The 21,708-nt window shown below is 41.1% G+C and overlaps 1 protein-coding gene across 1 annotated transcript in view; it reads left to right on the forward strand.

Moving 5' to 3' along the window:
• The window catches only part of LOC149243020 (ATP-dependent RNA helicase fal1-like), a 282,436-nt gene that overhangs the window by 137,551 nt on the left and 123,177 nt on the right, over positions 1-21,708 (forward strand). Inside the window, exon 3 of the mRNA XM_089367746.1 lies at positions 3,465-3,695. Within this exon, the coding sequence (XP_089223872.1) occupies positions 3,465-3,695 (231 nt within the window). The remainder of the gene's footprint in view (positions 1-3,464; positions 3,696-21,708) is intronic.

Here is a 21,708-nt window from a genome sequence, read left to right on the forward strand (position 1 = left end):
AACTTGAGGAACTTGACCCTTACCCAACGGTTAAAACAGGTGACCTTGCAGTTTTCTTGTCGGCAATCCCTTGTAGGAACGGAGACACTTCGACCATTAGAACTCTAGGGTAGGTATTGTTGATGAAGCCTTAACTTCCTTCCCCTGGATTCTTTATGCAATCTTGTGTAAGACTTGTCCCAAAACAGTTGTGGAGAAGGATTCATCTAGATTAGGCATTAACTAAAATCAACCAAGATCTCTGCATCTCACATGGCTTAGTTTGCATCTCACTTGTCTAACTTTCTCTTTTGTGGCATTGTAATATCCCCAATTTTGTGAGCATGAGAATTTTGCCTAATTTTGGTGATATTAAGTAAAGGGGGCAAATATTATTTTGGAGAAAGGTGGCAAGTATTATTTTATTGGAGAATGGCGGCAAACTATTATTTTATTAAAATGGAGGCAAAAATCACTTAGTGGAAAATGGCCCCCGCCAATAAAATAATAATTACAAAAGGAGTCTAAAGGCACGGGAAAAAATTATAAGAGGATGGGCTCATTTGCTAATCATCTTTCAACTCACATTTCACCTTTCATCTTCTCTTGGGGCTGTTTAGCACAAGAAAAAAGTGTTGTTTAGCACTAGGAATTCCAAGCGAAATTCCACCTCTACCTTCGGTGAACTTCGAGTGTCACCCTAAGGGAGTAAGAAAGAGTCCAGCTCAGGGCTTCTCTAGGAGCTACATTGCATACTATTTCCAGCTGGAGCGTGCTTCTCTTAGGGCGCATAAGGAAATTCGAGGGGGTTGAGAGAAGCTAGCAGACAATGGAGTTTTGGCAAGAGAATTTGCAGAGAATTATCCATAAGGAGGACGAGTTTTTTCTTGGGGATTTGTAGGGCCGAGAATGCTACATTTTGGATGACCAAATTTATTTATTCCAGGTCTTGCATAGGGGTTTACTAACAGCTTCAGTGCACTTGCAGGGATTCAGAATTTGGGGAGCATTTGAGCTGGGATTTGCTTGGTGATTGAGGGGAGAAATTTGTAGGAGTTAGGGAGGATTTCTTGGAGGGAGATTTGGGCCAAATTCAATAGTATCTAAACTGTAGGGCGTTTTTTGGCCAAATTGAGCAATACACTTGTTGGGGTCACCGGCGGTTGGTGGATTCAACCCAAACCCTTTCTGGGTTTTTGTGAGTTTGGTGAGAGGAGGCTAGGATTAATTTTACAGAATTTTCTGAGCAATTCTGAGGGCAGAATTCCTAGTTCCATTCAGCAGTTAGCAACATAAATTGTTGGAGGAGGGCACAATTTACCTCAAGACCATTTCCACCACTTGGGTTCGTGAGATATTTATGGGTTTTGTTGGAGTTGGTGTGGAGAGCCTACATTTAATTTTGCAGAATTTTTGGAGTAGATTTGAGGGCCAAAATCTCAGTTCACCTACAGCAGCAGTGGCAATAATTTTCTGGGCTAGCGCAGAATCATGGTGGGGAGCTCATCTGACATTTGGGCAGCTTGATCATCACCTGGGTTTGGATTTGCTTGTTGTAGCAAGCCTAGGTTCCTCTTTCATACTCATTTGTACTCTATTTGCTTGGAAATAAATAAAATGGCTTAGAATTTTGGTGCATTTCCTGTTGTGTTGTGATTTCCTGCGTATGTGTTGAATTTCCTAGTTGTTGTCATGACTCATAGTGCATGTTTCTGTTATTCACTTCATATTTCCATTAGGAATATTACAAGCATATTGTTAATTTTGAGCATTATATTATCCTTGCAACATTACGTTACTGCTCTTGTACTTTAAATTACTTGTTCATTTCCTTCATATTGTCATACTTGAGCATTTCTCTTTAAGTACAAGTCATTTCTCTTGCAAGTTACATTTATCTGCCCATATTTTAATATTGTGTCATTTTCTTATACTAACACCTTCCTTGCAGCACTGCTTATCTCATAACTTGGAATATTATTTGCGCAAATATTTACACTTGAGCATTGTTACCAGGGCACTGGTCTATAATCTATTAATCTCATTATTGCCATATTGATCTTAAACTGAATTTATCATTTAATACAAAAACTTTGGTCATTAATAATTTCACTTGCCATATCTATCCAACTCCAAGTTGTCTAGAGAGGTAGTGATTTTGCCCTTAGTCTCCTAGGACTTGTTGTTCCAACAAGTTTTCCCCTCATCATCATCTTTAGGGACTAGCCCCTTGACTTAGCTGGGAGAGAGTCTAAACGGAGTATGGAACAGAGTGAAGTTGTATAATTGAAGTGCAATTAGATCTAAAGGCCCTTCTCTGGAGTCTGAACCCTTAGGTAGTCTTGTGCTTGGTTGTATATTATTTGTGTATTATGTGATGTTAATATATGTAGCATTTAAAAAAATGTCAGTATGGCAAAAAATTTGGAAAATTGCATATGCATCTCCCAATTTAAAAATGAAATAATACGATTAAATTTTATAAGAGTAGTCCTTTATTTTATATCAACCTAGTAAAAGAAATTATGAAAAACCTCTTCTTAGGAATATTAATCCACCTTATAGTTGCACAAGGAATCTTGTGGCCTGTTCTTGATCTTTTGATTCATTAATCCAATTATATATTTGTTGTTCATATTCTCAATAAATGGGATTTTTCATACTTACCATGTTCTTCTTATGTAAATTGAAACATCGCTGTGGCTATATATTTACTTCCAAAGGTTGACTGTGTTATGATAACCATTTATGATTTCCTTGAGAGTTGCTTGGCTCGAAACAAATTTACATCTTTGTGAAAGATCAAAATAGCTACTTAGCCTCCTTAATAAGTAGTTTGATCCCTGTTACTACTTTCATTTCTTATGTTCCTATCTCATAATGTCTTAGTTCCCTGATCTAGTTGCCCACAGTTCATGCATCCTTCTCGCTACCAAAATACCCAAGAACATTAAGGGTATATTTTCCAACGGATATGTTCTTGTATTTAAAAGATTAACGTAGAAAACTAGATGAATTTTAATACTTGGAGACATGCCTTTCATTCATCGTCTATCTAACTTCCATTAGTCCATAAAACCATGTATTTAATATATTTATCAATAGTTACCTGCAAGCATGTAGTTTGCATATGGTATCCCTCCTTATTAGATGCATGCTACTTTTTTCTTAACATGTGGCTAAGACTTGGGCTAGGTTTTTCCCATGTTTTCCTTAAACTTTTAGAGAATATTTTGAATAATATTCAAACAAATATAATAAACATTTACATTGTCCAGTGCCTAGTTAGAGTTATGTGAATCATAGCTATACATACGCAAAACAGTGACATGGGTGGATGCATATATGTCTTTGTTATAGGTGCATTCATCATGTATGTAGGTGAGGTCATATAAAACTTGTATTCTTTGTAGAAAACATTGTGTCATTTAAATGGCAGGCTCATCCTCTGACATGCATGACATTATTGCTTTTTTGTATCATAGCACAGTGATTTGGCAGAAGTTGAACGTGCTTCATCTGTCGAGAAATTTCGACAGCTAGTAAATGATTGGAGCTTGATGCATGAAGGAGAACCAGAAGGGTTTCACGAAGACGTTAAAAAGCAGAATTCTCACATACTTGTCGTGACTGATTCATGCCTGCCAATGCAAGCGCTTGGGGAGGCACCTCTTTCTGCTCAAGTTTTAATAAACTATGATTTGCCTGCAAAGAAGGTAAAGCTGAGTTTTGGAAAGGAATGCATGAATCTCAATATGTTTTCATTTGTTCTTATGGCTTTGTTGAATTCCTATAATATTAGGTTTAATTTTAAGAGCATTTTCTTTGCTATGAAAAAGAAACTGGTTTCATTATTTAGCTGCAAACAGCCCACTTTGATCACTTCTTACCCATTGCAATTTAACTTTGTAATGTTGAATAGTATTTAAAATTAGATTAAATTAATATGGTTAAACAACCTTGAAATGCAAGTACAACTATAGAGCTAAGGAGATATTTGGCTATTATGTAAAAAGTTTGTTGGCTTTACATGGAGATTTAATGTTACAGACTGCTCAATTTGCGAGAAGGAATTACATTGAACAACATGATTATAGAACATTGTTACCTAACAAAATCCAAGAATGTGATCATATGCAATCATTATTTTCATGACCAAAATGTTTGTGCAATCAACAACATCCATTAGAAGTTCCAATGTTGCAAATATTGTTTTGAGGAATATATTGCCAAGGGTCTGGAAAGAAACTTATCTGGAATATTGAAAAATATCAGCAAGGATAACCATGGAGCTGAAAAACTTGAAACAATTGGTAACTTGAAAAACTATTTTTTTTGGGAGAAATCAGAGATATTTGCAACAACTTCAAGATCCATGTCAAATGCATTTGTATCTTAGAGTAATGTCCTGGGCTGTTATATCCCTAAGGAAAATTTACAGTAATAAACAAAGCATGCATAGAGAAAAACACACAGAAAATTTGCCCACAAATCAGACCATGAAATAGAGCCAAAAAATGCACTGCTGAGCCATTTTATTGATAAAACATGAGGTTACAATGGGTGCTTGGAAAGTATGCACCTGGGCTTGCCCAAGGCAAGCTAGCTAAGCCCAAGTGATGAAGATGAAGTCCCCCAAGCGTATTGGTTGATCTCCCTTTGGCTTTGTGCTGAAATGCCCAGAAAATGAGCTGCTGGCTGTGAAGAATAGTTGCTAGGGCCTCCTCTGGTGCTCAGAAAATTCTAGGAAATTAACCTCGAGTTCTCCACCAAATACCCACAAAAACCCACGAAGGAATTGGCCAATTGTTGACTTTGGAATTTTGGCCCAATTTCCCTCAATGACACTGCTACTAGGTAATTCAAACCACCTGATAACCCTACTGCTGAATGCCCCCAAAATGACTGCAATCACCAACAAATCTCCTTCCCGGACTCCTCCCCAAGTTTCAACCCAAAATTCCCTTCTCTCCTCAACCCCCACGTGAGACACTACCAAGGACTGCGCAGTGCCTGCACTTTTCCTAGAACTTGCCCACACTCACACCACGTTGCTCCCGGATCGATCTGAAAAGGATGAGACTCCCTCCTTGGGCTGGCACTCGAAGTCCACTGAAGCAAGGGGTGAGATTTCCACCTGGAAACCTCTTGTGCTCAACAACACTTGTAGACTTGGCTTCAGCTCAAGCGTGCTAGTCTAAGAGAAAATTCAAATAATCATGAATGCCCAAAAATGATTGCCTCCTCCTTTTGTCAAAGAGCCTCCCAAATGCCCATGTGGGCCCAACTTCGACTTCCCCCCACCAATCTCCCTCCAATGAGTGCATGTTTCGTTGTGGGACATATTTCTCTATGGGTGGACCCCACTTACCACTAGCAGTTCGATTTTTCTCCTCCTTCCTCTAATGTTTGGGCTTCCTTTTAACTAAAAAATTCACATGGGACCTTTAAACCCACATTTCCTAAGTGCAATTGAAAATTTATCTAAAATTCAGCAAAATTGATATTTCCCCTTAGCAATATTGCTAAGTGGGAATATCACGATTCTCCTCGCCAAAACGTTGCTTGTCCTCAAGCAACTGTAATGAAGGATGCTAAAGTATCTGCTATCTGCTCTCCCTCCCAAGTGGCATACTCATCCGGTAGGTTCTTCCATTTGATAAAAAATTCCTTGATAACCCTGTTCTGTAAGTGCCTTTCACAGGTGTCCAAAATAGCCTCTGGCTCTAGAACTAAGTGCCCCTAATTGTCCATGGGGAGGTAGCTTTGTAGCTGCGGTCCCCTGCAGCCCCAATGCCTTTTTCAGGCAAGACACATGAAAAATGTTGTATACTTGGCTCCCTGGGGGTAGCTCCAGCTCATATGCTACATCCCCGACTCTCCTAGTGACTCGATATGACCCATAGAAGCGAGGCTTGAGCTTCTAGGCCCCCTTCTGCTTGAGTTATGATTGCCTATATGGATGGAGCCTCAAGAAGACTAAGTCCCCAACCTCAAATTGCCTCTCTACTTGGCCCTTGTCTGCATAGAGCTTCTGCTGGTTCTGCGCAGTCTGCAGGTTATCTTTGAGAGCCTGCAAGATATCTTGGCTTGCTTGTATCCAATCCTTGTCCTTAGGGGCCTTGTTGTTTCCAAACATCACATTAGCAAAAGATAATGCATCGTAACCATACAAGGCTCTGAATGGGGACATACCTATGGACATGTGGTATGCGGTGTTGTAGTAGTACTCGCCCAAGTGCAACCACCGTATCCATGCACGCTGCTGGCCCGTCACGTAGTTACGTAGGTAACCCTCGAACCATTGGTTGACTATCTCTGTCTGCCCATCAGTCTGGGGGTGATAATTGTTGCTAGGAGTGAGTTATATGCCAACTAGTCGAAACAACTCCTGCCAAAATCCTCCCATGAACCTACTATCCCGATCACTGACAATGGTCTTTGGGAGATCCTGGAGTTGAAAACAATTCGGCCACCTGTGAGGCCAAGGACTGGGCTGAGATGGCGAAAAAGTGTGCAAACTTCGTCAGTCAGTCTACCACCACGTATATGCAATCCTTGCCCTGTGGGCAACCCGGTGATAAAATCCATCGACATGCTCTCCCACTTCCCCTCAGGAATAGGAAGAGACTGTAGTAACCCAACAGGGTGTGTCTGCTCACCCTTGTTCCTTTGGCATGTGTCACACTCTCGGACATGCCTCAGAACATCATCCTTAAGGCCCTTCCATGCAAAGTGCTCCCTGATGGTCCTGTATGTCTTGGTAAACCCCTGATGCCCTGATAATGGTGAGTCATGGGTTGCCTGCATGATCTTCTCCCTCAACTGGGAGCTGGGTACTAAATAAATCCGGTCCCGGAAGTAAATCACCTCGTTCATCACCCTGTACCGGTCATCCACCACTGCACCGTCAAGGACCTCACATGCAAAACGGTCCTTGGAATACTCCACCAACAACTGTGCCCTCCAATCAGGTGCAATGCTCATCAACGAAAGGGTAGCTGGCCTCCTGGACAACGCATCAGCTACCACGTTGTGCTTCCCTTTAACATACTCAATGTCAAAGTTGTATGCCTAGAGCTTGCTCACCCACTTTTGTTGCCTCTCCTACAACTGCTTCTGTTCCAAGAAGAATTTGAGACTGTTGTGATTTGTTTTGACCCGGAACCTGTTTCCCACCAAGTACTGCCTGAACTTGGCTAGCGCATGCATGATGGCTAGCATCTCCTTATCATAAATGGAGTACAATCTCTCGTGGGGCAGTAGCTTCCGACTCTCGAAAGCTATCGGGTGTCCCCCTTGCATCAAAATTGCTCCTACACCCTCCCTTGATGCATCATACTCAAGCACAAAGGGTTGTGCAAAATCAGGGAATGCCAACGGGCAAGTGCTCATGACTTGTCTAAGGCGCTCAAAAGCCTCCTGCGCCCCATCTGTCCACTCAAATGCCCCCTTCTTCGTCAAATCAGTGAGGAGAGCTGCTAACTGCGAGAAGCCCTTCACAGACTTTTGGTAGTAGGTACATATGCCCACAAAACCCCTCAAATACGTCACATTCTGAATCTTTGGCCAATCCTGGATGGCCCTGATATTCTCCTCATGGACTTTCACACCGTCCTCACTAATAATGTGCCCTAGATAGAGCATCTTTGTCAAACCGAACTCACACTTGGACAACTTAGCTCCTCCAAAATACACAACACTGTCTCTAAATGCTGCAAGTGTTCCTCCCAGATCTGGTTGTAGATCAATATATCATCGAAGAACACCAATATGAACTTCCACAACTGACCACGAAACACGTGTTTCATGCAAGATTGGAAGGTGGTTGGTGCGTTGGTCAGCCCAAAGGGCATAATCAAGAACTCGAAGTTCCCATAGTGGCACCTGAAAACTGTCTTAGGGACATCCTGGTTCCTCACCTCGATCTGGTGGTACCCTGAACGCAAATCAATCTTGGAGAAGAACTTAGCCCCCCTCACCTCCTCCATCAACTCATGTATGTGTGGGATGGGGTAATGGTTCTTCATCGTCTTTTGGTTGAGGGCCCGGTAATCTATGCACATGCGTAAGGACCCATCCTTCTTCTTGTCCAAGACAACTGATGAACCAAAAGGGCTGGAACTAGGCCTGATGTGCCCAAGTGCCAACAACTCGTGAATGGCCCTCTCAATCTCATCTCTGTATGCCTTGGGATGTCTGTAAGGTGTTGTGATCACAACCTGTACCCCCGACTCCAACTCAATAGTATGCTCAAAACCCTGATCAGGTGGTTGCTTGGGTGGTATGTCTCCAAACACCACTGGGTACCTATCCAAAATAGTTTGTATGTCTGTGTGTGGTGGCTTGGGTTGACCCCTAACCTCAGAAATCCTCAACTCCATGGCCCACTCAATATCACCATGCCTCAGATCAGCCTCCATCCTGTAGGCCGAAACAGTCTATTAAGGGTAAGAGTGCATACCCCTTAGCAAAACCAATTTGCCATTCGACCCTGTGAATTCCATCTCCAGCTTCCTCCAATCTGTAATGACTTGGCCAAGCGAATAAAGCCACTGGACACCCATCACCATGTTGGTGTCCGACACTTCTACCACAAAAAGGTGGTCTTTCACTGAATAATTCCCCATGGTGACTGTTAAGGTGGGAACATAGCGAGTGCACTGCATGGTTCTATATCCCGGCATAAGAACTGAAAATCCTTCAAACTCCTCGGTTGTGATGCCCCTCCTCTGAACCATCTGTGCATCGATGAAGTTTTGGGTGGCCCCACAGTCTACCAAAACTAAAACACACTGCCCCTGCATTGTGCCCTTGATCCTCAAGGTCAAAATCTTAGGTACCCCTCGCAAAGATGCAAGGACCCCTCCTGCTGGTGCTAAGGAAGCTCCCCCTTGTGGCGGTGGTCCCCTCTTCACACGTGCTACACTATCATTTCCACCCACTTCCATCTCTACATCGTCCTCCAGGTCACTGTTGGAAAATACCTCAATGTAATGGGCCTTGGTTACTGTGCATCTATGGCCTGGTGCCCATGGTTCTTGATAGGTGAAATGCAACTTCCTCCTATGGAGGTCCCCCCTAGTCTCCTCATCCAGCTTCCCTCACTGCTAGTTGGCTCTTGGTGGTAGAGTCCTCGTGTCTCTTCCCCTTTGTTGGAATCCCTATCTAGGTGGTAACAGTGCTCTAGCCCTGGGTAGGGCATCCTGTAGATCTCGGGCCCTCCCCACTGCGTCCTACAAGGTAGTGGGCCTGTTGGACCTCACCAATCCCTTCAATGGCTCTGCTAGCCCCTCTACAAACATGAAGACCCTCCTGGCCTTTGATAGATCAGGTACCATCATTGACAACCTCAGAAACTCTGAGATGTAAGCCTTAGCGCTTCCCGTCTATTTGAGCTGTTAGCTCTCCAAAATGCTCCTTTGGGTCTCTCCTCTCGAAATGCTCCAACACCCTCCTAGTGAAATCCTCGTAGGTTGCCACTCCGACATGCCCCATCGTGGTTAGCCCATGGAACCACTAGTCATGGGCTTCCCCTTCTAAATGCAAAGTGGCAATTTTAATTGCCTCTCCTTCTGTCATCTGATTAAGCTAGAAGTAGACATCCAACTTCTCAACCCATGCTTTTGCTGAGCTCTTGGATGACCCATCGAAAGTTGGGAGGAACAATCTCCCCATGGTGCGTTGTAAATCGGTGCCATGAGTGTAGCTTCCTCCACCTTGTCCCTTTCCCCTATTATTACCTTTCAACTGACAAAAGTCCTTGAAGGTAATGGCCTCTCTAAAGTCAGGCCCATAGGATTGATACTCCACAAAATAGTCTCCCATGGGCATCTCCTCTTGCCCTTGCGGCCCTCCAGCACTGGATGCTATAAATGTGGGAATAGTGGACCTGGGTGGTGTGCTGGGAATGAGGGGTGCGTTGGGGCCATGACCCCCTTGGTGATGCGAAGTACCAGAGCCCTCACCAATTTGGAATTCCCCTTGAATCCCTTTGCCCCTATTGTTACTGCAATTTTGTTGCCTCAGCTCCTCAATACCTTTAGACAAATCCTGCACGGCCTTGAGAAGATGTTGGGCAAACTCCTCCTCTTTACTCCTTCTGTCTCCCTCGTTATCCCCATGTTTGGCCTTTCGACTTTTGGTTCCACTATCACTAGATCTGGGGTAATTTGTAGCTGCCTCTCTCTGCTTCTGTACCTCTGCCTCCTGTAAGTTACATTTTGTTGGTCTTTTGGTGTCATAGATTGATGCTGCTCCCCACAGGCTGAGCCAAGACTATGAGCTCTGATACCACTGTAATATCCCTAAGGAAAATTTACAGTAATAAACAAAGCATGCATAGAAAAAAACAAACAGAAAATTTTCCCACAAATCAGACCATGAAATAGAGCCAAAAACTACACTACTGAGCCATTTTATTGATAAAACATGAGGCTACAATGGGTGCTTGGAAAGTATGCACCTGGGCCTGCCCAAGGTAAGCTAGCTAAGTCTAAGTGATGAAGATGAAGCCTCCCTAGTGTACTGGCTGATCTCCCTTTGGCTCTGCGCTGAAGTGCCCAGAGAATGAGCTACTGGCTATGAATAATAGTTGTTAGGACCTCCTCTCGTTCTCAGAAAATTCCGGGAAATTAACCCTGTGTTCTCAACCAAATACCCACAAAAACCCACAAAGGAATTGGCCAATTGCTGACTTTGGAATTTTGGCCCAATTTTCCTCAATGGCACTGCTGCTGGGTAATTCAACCCACCTTATAATCCTGTTGCTGGATGCCCCCAAAATGACTGCAATCACCAACAAATCTCCTTCCCGGACTCCTCCCCAAGTTTTAGCCCAAAATTCCCTTCTCTCCTCAACCCCCACATGAGACACTACCAAGGACTACGCAGTGCCCGCGCTGCTACTGTTGGAACTTCCCCACACTCACTCCATGCTGCTCCCAAATCGATTTGAAAAGGATGAGACTCCCTCCTTGGGCTGGCACTCGAAGTCCACTGAAGCAAGGGGTGAGATTTCTGCCTGGAAACCTCTTGTGCTCAACAACACTTGTAGACTTGGCTTTAGCTCAAGCGTGCTAGTCTAAGAGAAAACTCAAATAATCATGAATGACCAAAAATGATTGCCTCCTCCTCTTTTTGTCAAAGAGCCTCCCAAATGCCCATGTGGGCCCAACTTTGACTTCCCCCCACCAATCTCCCTCCAATGAGTGCGTGTTTCCTTGTGGGTTGTATTTCTCTATGGGTGGCCCCCACTTACCACTAGCAGTTCGATTTTTCTCCTCCTTCCTCTAATGTTTGGGCTTCCCTTTAACTCAAAAATTCATGTGGGACCTCTAAACCCACATTTCCTAAGTGCAAGTGCGAATTTATCCAAAATTGGGCAAAATTGATATTTCCCCTTAGCAATATTGCTAAGTGGGAATATCACATGGGCACATATTTCATATAAATTTGTTATTGCTAGTAAATTAACATGTGCTAGGGGCCACTGTTTCAACTAAATTAGGGTAAGGAACTATCACTGCCTGTATCTCTTAGACGCAGCCAAATTGCTTATTGCTTCTTTTGGATACTTATATTGAGTTATGCAGTCTACTACTGTGGATACTAATACTTTGTTTTCTAGTAGTTTTGAGCTTTCTCAGACATTTACCGGTCCCTGAAAGGCAATTGTTGGTTAAAATATCGTTGTTAATGAATTTTGTTTGTGTGCTAGTTGGTTTGTGAACGGCTTTCACTGCTCTATTCTTGGAAACACCATGACATATTTCATGATTAAACAAATTTTCAACTAATGATTAAACAAATAAAATATGTCACCACATTATTGAAATAAACACTTACACAAATCAAAGCCTCAATAGGAACCACAATGCTTTAATAAGTTGCTTTCAAGGTTAACAACATAAATATTGATATCAATTTCTTCAAGAAAATGAAAAGAAAATCAAATTTTATGTTGATTGGTTGTGGAATTAGTACTTCTTCATTAAGTATGCACTACTGTCCATGTGACCCAAAAAAGAGAAAAATGATAATGTATGATCAGAAAATTCAAAACCATATAGCATACCCCTTTTTATGTGCTATAAGGAAGTACAATGCTTCAATAAATATATCAATGGTTAACGGAGTATTTATCAATATAAATTTATTCAACAATGATGGAAAGCTAAGTTGCATGAAACGTCGAAACGTCTAGAAGTTTTCGAAATAGGAACAGCTGTAAACGTCAACCTCGGAAAATGGAAATGTTGCCCGAAACGTCGAGCGAAACATCATATATATATATATTACAAATAAGATAATAACACATTATCTTGCAAAAGAAAGAATGGGACACGTAAATGACATTTTAGAAGGAAACCCTAGTCTATATCAATTTCCATAGATGGTTACATGACGCAAAAATCCAAAATTAGCCTTTGTAGATGAGGCTGTACATTGAAGGTTTCAAAACTAGTGGTAATACATGAGGCTATATGTGCTAAAACTGAGATAAAACATGAACTGAAGACAAATATTGACTACATATTAGTAATCATGACAATCCTCATCCTCATGGACAAAAATATAACAAGATGCTTGTCCAGCATAAGAGGCAATTCTACTAGTACTTCTAGTTCCGCTTCGATCACCACTAATATCAAGAGTAGCAAGAGAGAGATCTAAGCGTAATAATTTTAATAAAATTAGCTTAGTAGTGAAATAAATTTTACGAAAAATGTTTATTGAAGCATTTTTGGGCCATAGAAGAGACCCGTGCCCTTCTTGGCTGCTTGAGTGTGCATGAAACACCTACTTAACTCTTTGAAATAGTGCAAGTTTTGGTTGAAATGGCTCTGAAATGTCGCCGACTGTACGATATGGTGTTTTGAAATTACAAAATGCCATACAGTACAACCTACAATGTTTCAGGGAAGTTTCGACGTTTTGTTATGTTTCCAGTATCGATATGCTGCCCCAGAAGGCATTTCGTGCAACATAGATGAAAATGAAATCAAATTCTCTGTTGATTGATTCTGTACCTCTTCACCAGTATGCGCTACTATGCATGTGACCTAAAAATGAGTAAAAGGATTATCTATGATCAGAAAACCATGTAGAATACCCTTTTCATATGTGCTATATGTGATTACAATGCTTCAAAAAGTTGATTGGAAGGTTAACTGCATATTTATAATACCAATTTCTTTAACAAAATGAAAAGAAAATCAAACTCCAGGTTGATTGATTGTGTACCTCTTCATTTAGTATGTGCCACTGTCCATGTGATCCGAAAATGAGGAAAATGATTATGTATGATTAGAAAATGTTAAAATTGGCAACTAGGGCCAAATTTCACTTTCGGACAGCTCATTTGATGGAGATGATTATTGCATTGGATTCCTCTTTCCGAGAGGTCCAAGATTGATATAAAGAGCATCTCATTCAGACAAGTAGAAGTGTGATTTTGAATTTATTCCCTCACATGTACAAATTGTTCAGGTCGGCCTCAACTTAATGTAGGCTCAAGAAATCCAATGGATGTGTCTCTTCACCCACAACAAAGTGTATAAATAAAAGAGACCTCACACCTCATTTGGACATCATTCACTCACACATTCTTCTCTCTTCATTAGATTGGTTCGTACAGCTTAGACATCTTATCTCTCTCTCTCTCTCTCACGTGCGGCTAGGAGGACAAATTTTCTGGGCTAAAACAGAACCGAAATTTTAGATTGTTGACCAACGTTGATCGAGGCTGTTTTGACTGAATTTGACTGCGGTTTTAAAGGCAAAATTTCGCTTTCTTGAGGCCACATTGATTGGCATGAAAATTGAGCAGTTTGGGGCTGTTTGACCTATGTTGAACGCGGGGCTGTCTGCTGTTTGATCAAGTTTGACCAGAGTTTGTGGGAGTTGTTTTTTGGGTTGACTTTGACCTTTGCTTGAGTCTGAAATGGACTGCCTTTGACTGAGCTTCAAAGGAAATGTTTTACTGCTGTTTAGACCAACGTTGACTTTATGGTTAGGGTTGAAGTTTCACTGTAGAATTTGACAGGGCTGATTTGACTTTGTATTGGGCAAGTCTATTTGACTTTTATACTCTTTCTTTCTACTAAACTATTGAATAATAATAAGATTTGATCAAAGGGTTTTCCCCACATTGGGGTTTTTCCCTGGCATCCACCAAATCTGGTGTTCTCTTGTCTTGGCTTGTCTTTTACATTTGTTTTTATTTTCTATTTGCATCTGCTGTCAATGTGATTAATGGTTGATGTGATTGCTGCTGGAAATAATTGGATTTTGTTATTGCACTACTAAAGAACATTGAAGTAAATTGTGCTAAGCATAGAACATACCATTGTTATCTAAAATTAACATGTTATCAGAGCTTAGGTGAAGACAAAGCCTAAGCAAGAGTGAGAAAAGCAATCACTAAGGAAAGTTGTTGGACAAGACTTTGAAATTAGCCTCAATGACGACTGCATCATACTTAAAATCCGTGGACAAGCTTAAGGACAAATCCGACTATCATGCATGGAAGATGTCTCTGGATTTGACTTTGGAAGAAAATGATGCTATGGACTATCTCAAAGGAAGAGTGGTGGAGCTTCCTTCAAATGCACCCGTTGCTGCCAGAACAAAGTACAAGAAAGGTGAAGTCAAAGCTAAGAAAATTATTGTTGATTCTATTCACAAGCCTTTGGTTGCCTATATTTCTGATTTGGAAACATTTAAAGAGATGTTCAATTTAAATAATGCAAATCAAGTTCTCTTTATCAAGAACTAGTTGAAAGACATCAAGATGGATAAAAGAGAGTCCATTCAATCCTACTTCATGAGGATTATTGAAATCAAGAATGATCTCCTATCTATTGGAGAAGTTATTAGCGACACGGAGCTCTCTCTTATTGCACTTGGAGGTCTTACAAGAGATTGGGATGTGTTTAACACAACCATCCTCAACAATGACAGGATTCCAGGTTTTGATGAATTATTGGCTAGATGCACTCAAAAAGAAATAAGGATGATGGAAAGAGATAAGCCCTCAAATGGAAATAATCCTACCGCTTTCTCCGCTCATGCTAAAAGGAAGAACAATGTTGGTCCAAGAAGACAAGGTCAAGGGTTTAAGCCGGGATTCAAAGAAGGTAGAAAAGGAAGATGCTTCAATTGCAACAGGTTTGGCCACTTTGCTAGAGAGTGTCCTCACAAAAAGGATACTCCAAGGGATGATGACAACAACACTACAACAACTACAAAGGCAATGGCAATCAAAGAAACAACAAGTTCAACAACAAAGGAAAGAGGAATGCTCGCACTGGTCGATATGGAAATGGTCGTCCTCCCAAAAGATTGAGAAACTTTATGTATGAGGAAATTAATGTTGTAGATAAGCAAAAATAGTTTTATCTTATTTTTGCCCTCACCACTACCTCTCCTCTGGATACACTGGATCATTGGTTGATATATAGTGGTGCCTCAAGGCACTTCACTGGGTACAAGGAGGTCTTCTCAAATTTGGTTGAAAAGAAGACAAATTTGGAGATCATACTTGGAGACAATACCACCTACCCTGTGAAAGGGATAGGGACTGTCACTCTTCACTTAAATCAAGGTCAAACCCTTCATTTACAAGAAGTGTTGTATGTACTTGATCTGAAAAAGAACCTGGTATCTATTTCTGCGACGGAAGACAAATGTTTCAAGGTGACATTCGTTGATGGGAAGGTATGTGTTTGGAAAAGGAACCCAAAAGATGCATTTACACTTGTATTTATGGTTGAAAGTCTTTATCAGGTTGGAGGAAGTCCTTTGGGAGCTATGACTTGCGATACTTCTCTCCATTTCGAATTGTGGCACCAAAGATTTGCTCGCCTTCATTACAATGCTTACTTGATGTAAGGAAGATGGTCACAAGTATGCTCGAATTCAATATGGATCATGAAGGAGTTTGTCAGGGTTGTGCTGCTGGAAAACATATAAGGGGACCATTCCCTTCAAGGGAAAGTCAAACTACCGATATTCTTCAATTGGTCCATTCTGATATATCAGGTATGTTTCTTGTAACATCTTTGGGAGGATACTTGTACTATGCAATTTTTGTGGTGACTTCTCTCGCAAGACATGGATCTATTTCTTGAAAAAGAAGGATGAAGTGTTCAAATGGTTCCGTTATTTCAAAGCCTTGGTTGAGAATCAAACAGAGAAGAAGATCAAAATATTGAGGATCGATAATGGAATTGAGTATGAGTCAAATAAATTCAATGACTATTGTAGATAAGCTGGCATTAAGAAGGAGACCACTACTGCATATACTCCTGAGCAAAATAGAGTTTCCAAAAGGAAGAATCGAAGAATCATAGAAGCGATTTGTGTTGTGCTTCATGACCAAGGCCTACTGAAGTTTTTATGGAGAGAAGCTGCCAACACCGATGTGTATGTTCAAAATAGATGCCCGCATCAAGCATTGGACTTCAAGACACCTGAAGAAGTTTTCACCGATAAGAAACCTAATGTTTTTCATTTTAGAATTTTTGGTTGTCTTGTATATTTTCATGTGTCGAAAGAGAAAAGAAACAAGTTAGATACATCTAGGAAGAAAGGAACTTTTGTGGGCTACAGTGAAACTTCAAAGGCATATAAAATCTATGTGCCTGGTCAAAGAGAAATGGAAATAAGTCATGATGTCACCTTCGATGAAGATTCTACCATTGGGAAAGTCAGAGATCTTCCTATCCCTAGGAAAGACAATGATGATGATGCAGGAAAGAAGAATGAATCTTCAATCGATGAGTCGATGCCTGATGTTGAAGGACCAATGGATCCCATTGATTCACTTTCTGGTGAGCCCTCTACCTTAAGAAAAAATCCTTTCTAGCTCAAAGATACTCTTGAAGATGCCGAAAGACATGTTGCACCAAGGTGGACATTTCGTGAAAGCAAGAAGCCAAATAGGTACCAAGGGTACTTGGTTGCTATGAGTACCATTGTTCAATCTGAGCCATGTACGTTCGAAGAAGCAATGAAGCACCAAGTTTGGAAGGATGCGATGAATGAAGAATATGAATCGATCATGAAGAATGATGTCTGGAATGTGGTTCCTAGACCTAAGGACAAGTCAGTGGTCACTTCAAAATGGCTTTACAAAATGAAACATGGAGTTGATGGGAGTGCTGAAAAGTTCAAGGCCAGATTCGTTGCTCGAGGCTTCTCTCAAAAGGAAGGAGTAGACTATGATGAGATATTTGCACTTGTTTCTTGATATACCACTATTTGTTCGATTATAGCTCTTGCTGCCTCTCAAGGATGGAGCCTACACCAAATGGATGTCAAAATTGCTTTCTTGCATGGCTCGCTTAAGGAGGAAGTCTATGGAGAGCAACTCGAGGGGTTCGAAGTTCAAGATCATAAGACGCATGTATGTAGATTGAAAAAATCCCTCTATGGGTTGAAACAGGCCTCTAGGGCTTGGTATGAGAGGATTGATAGCTATCTTATGAAGCTGGGATTTACAAGGAGTGATGCTAACCCTAACTTATACTTCAAGGTTAAAAAGGACAGGCCTCTCATTTTGGTTCTTTATGTGGATGATTTTTTTATGATAGGTGCAAACCTTCTTATTTATCAATGCAAGACGGAGTTGGCTTCTGAGTTCGAGATGAAGGGCCTAGGATTGATGCATTACTTCCTAGGGTTGGAGGTCTAGCAAAAGCAGGTGAGATTTTCCTTTCTCAAGGAAAATACACTGTGAAGTTGCTCGAGAGATGTGGGATGGTGGATTGCAAATCTGTGTCTACTCTGATGGAACTCAACTTTGAGAAGCTATGTGGAAGTGCTGCTGGGTCCGAATTAGCAAATTCTTTTGAATATAAACAACTTGTGGGGTCCCTGATGTTCTTGGTAAACTCCTGTCCTGACATATGCTTTGCTGTGAATACGTTGAATCAATTTATGGTCGAGCCTCATCCCATTCATTGGATTGCTGATAAGAATCTCTTTAGATATCTCAGGGGCACAATCCACTATGGTTTGAGATACACTGTCGGGAATTTAAGGCTACATGGATATACTAATGCTGACTGGGCTAGCAGTGTGGTGGATCGTAAGAGCACGTCTCTAGATGTTGTTTCTCATTCGGGTCTGCTTCAATTTCTTGGATGAGCAACAAGCAGAAATCGGTTGCACTAAGCACTGCTGAGGCCAAAGACATTGCAACTAGTATGGCATGTTGTGAAGTTGTTTGGTTGAGGAAGCTCTTTAGTGAGCTATTTGTTCATTTGCCATCGTGATCTTCTGCGACAACCTGAGTGGGATTCGCCTTTTAGAGAGTCTCATGTTCCACGGTCGCTCCAAGCACATTGATATTAGGTACCACTCTATCTGGGATATGGTACAACGGGGAGCAATAAGGCTCCAACATGTCAGGACTGGTGAGTAGGCCGCAGATATCCTGATGAAACCCTTGGGGAAGGTCAAATTCTTAGAGACTTGGAGTCGTGGAAAGACTGTGAAAATTCCTCAATCGGAATCCCTATTGCAGCAACTGATGATATTACTCCTATTTTTTAAATTCCTTTAAACAAATTACTTGTTTCCTACAACAAATGTCATAATACATACATTGCAACCTTCACTTAATTAAATATTATGCGGAAACAAGAGACTGATCAAGAAAGAAAATACAACACAAATGACACCATTATTTTTGGACAAACGTCCTTAGAAAAACCCAATGCAGGAAAACTGGTGCAACAACTCTGAGGGTTTATTATTATTAAGTAGTAGCAAATTCTGAATATGTCTCTAAATACCTCATGGATTATTCAATTACAGAGAGAAATATTGGCAGAAATATTTGTGAGATTACCTCACATAATCACTGAGAAAAATCCCGACAAATTTGGTCACTGTATGAGGTGCCTTTGGTAGGCCCTACGCTGCCTCTGCGTAGTCCTCACGAAGTCCCTACGTCAACTCCTTTAGGCATTGCGTCACCCAACCTACAGATCGATTTGCTGCCCGGAGTCACTGCTCTCAGCCTCTCGGTCTCACACCCTGGCTCCTAACTTTTGAAATTGACTCTGCCCAGCAAAATCTCAAACTCTCTCTCACCCTCTGCGCTGCCTCTGCGTGGCCCTTCGTGGTCTTGCATCAGCCTCTGCGTGAGAGCTACTGGATCACTCTCTACCTCTCTCTGCTGATGATTCTTCGGTTGAGAAAATCTCTCTCTTTTCAGATGCTATCCCTGCCCCTTAATTGCAAGAAATCTCCTCGATCAAAACATCCTCCAGAGAACTTCTCACTTCAGAAATCCGATCTCTTGATCTCTCGGTGTGTTTTCCAAATGAGCCTCAAGCTTTCTTAAATAATCTTCTTGTTGACATTCAACGGCCCAAATTAAAAGCTAATCAATGGCTAAGATAATTTTAGCTTGATTCTCGTCTTCTTTTAGAAGTTACACCCACAATTAGATTAATACCCATTAATATTTTTAATTTCCTAAGTCTAGACTTAGGGGCCCATTAAAAAATATTAATTATTTTAATAAAATTCCTTTTGGGTGGAATTTCCCAAAACACTTTCTAGGTTCTTTGGAATACATGTGCCCAAGCCTCCCTGTAAAATTTGAGGCCTAGAGCACATCCGATGCTACCCCAAATCAACAAAGACCCTCCTATGAGGGTCTCGCATGAGTTGGACACTGAGCTCTGGGGGCTCCTAGGGGCTTGGGGAACTTCTTGGAGCTATGAGCGATGATAGGGTGAGTGGTTCACCTTCCCCTACAATTGCGAACATGTGTATGTAAGGTGAGTGGTTCAACTTCCCCTATGATTGACATATGCATAGGATGAGTGGCTCACCTTCTCCTATGGTATATGAGCAGGATGAGTGGTTCACCTTCTCCTGCCGATTTCCCAGCATACATCCTATCCATGGAGTCCAGGACCCATGGGAAGTACCTCTCATCTGGCCAATGAGTTGGGAAAAGTGGTTAGGGACCATAACACTACCATCCTGTACTGTCGTACTCCCTATGACTAGGATGCATGGTGTTCAACAACTTGATCTGGGATCATTTGAGGTTCTACCTCTGCACTGACTTTTGTTGGTGGAGAGTGGTAAGGTCTTGTGACTCACTCTTGATCACTTCTTCTTCATTATTACTTCACGGTTCAGTATAATAGAGCAGACAGAGATGGTACATGACGTCAGGATGGCATGATGATGACAGATGTATTGGCAGGTGGAATTCTCCCTAGTTGAGAGGGAGTGTTAATATTGGCAACTAGGGCCAAATTCTACCTTGGGACAACTCATTTGATGGAGATGATTATTGCATTGGATTCCTCTTTCTGAGAGGTCCAAGATTGATATAAATATCATCTCATTCAGACAAGCAAAAGTGTGATTTTGAATTTATTCCAGTGTTCTACAAGGATGCGTCCCCCAGGGTTGGGTGCGCGCATCTCTCGCACCCCATGCAACTGGGACGGGGGGGACGTTTGGGGAAACGTTCGCCCACGTCCACCTTTTGAGGAGACGCGGGGAGATGCAGGGGGGAATGTTTCCCCAGTGTAGGGGACGCTACTCTCCAAATGTTCCCCCTCAAAATGGGCTATGCATCCCCCCTTAAAATTTGCTTGTAAACAATGATTTATGATAGGGGAAACCTAGTATTTGACCATATTGCCCTACTAATGCTATGCAATTCATGGCAATGTTAAATTCTTAAAGTAAAATTGACATTCTCCTTTATCTTTCATTTTCACCCTTTTACTTAAATTTTTGGCATTACCATGAAATGACTCAGGATGTTTGAGAGTGGTTCCCACCTCATTGGATTTCATATGGAGAAAGTAGAATTTTAGATCTCACTCAAAATCCAGCAGACTTAACAGTTTTTCAAGAATTCAAGATTCGATGGATTGCAATGTTTCCATTGCATTTTGTCATGTACAAGGGTATGTAATTAGTATTTAATCAAGAGCACCAAGCTCTTTGTGTACTTTAGAGTGACTTTTAGACTCATCACTCCACTGTTTTTGAGTTTTAGTTATATCAATTTACTATTCCAGTCTTCGGATTTCAGTATCTATTATAGTCTATTTTGCTTAGTACTAATTAGATTCTAGAATGATGAGTGAAGAATTTTAATTGTAAATCAATTAGACTCTAGAATGATGAATGATGAATTTAATTTTTAAATCAATGTAGATTTTAGAATGGTGAATAATGAATAATGAATAATGAATATGGATTAGAGTATTTCATTATTGAATCTCGTGGTCTATGGATGAATCATTTATGTATTAGTAAGGATGATGAGTATGGATCAATGTATTTCATTATTTAATTCAATTATGTATGTATCATTGTATTTATGCTTTCATTATTGAATATGGATTTGAAATATATATATATATATATATATATATATATATCAAAAAGGAAAAATAATTATATATTCCGACACCCCCTCGTCGCTCCTAAATTTCCCTAAAATTTGAGGGTACTCCCACATGTCCCCCCTTGTGCATCTCCCCACACCTGCGTCTCCCCGTCCCAGAGTCTTGGTGGAACATTGATCTATTCCCTCACATGTAAAAATTGTTCGGGTAGGTCTCAGAGTAATGTAGGCTCAAGAAGATACCTCACCCTTGATGTGTCCCTTCACCCACAACAAAGTGTATAATTAGAAGATACCTCACACCTCATTTGGACATCATTCACTCACAA

This window comes from Pinus tabuliformis, chromosome 8, assembly GCF_031772625.1.
Source record: "Pinus tabuliformis cultivar Carrire ecotype Pingquan chromosome 8, CPIR1, whole genome shotgun sequence".
Lineage (NCBI taxonomy): Eukaryota > Viridiplantae > Streptophyta > Pinopsida > Pinales > Pinaceae > Pinus > Pinus tabuliformis.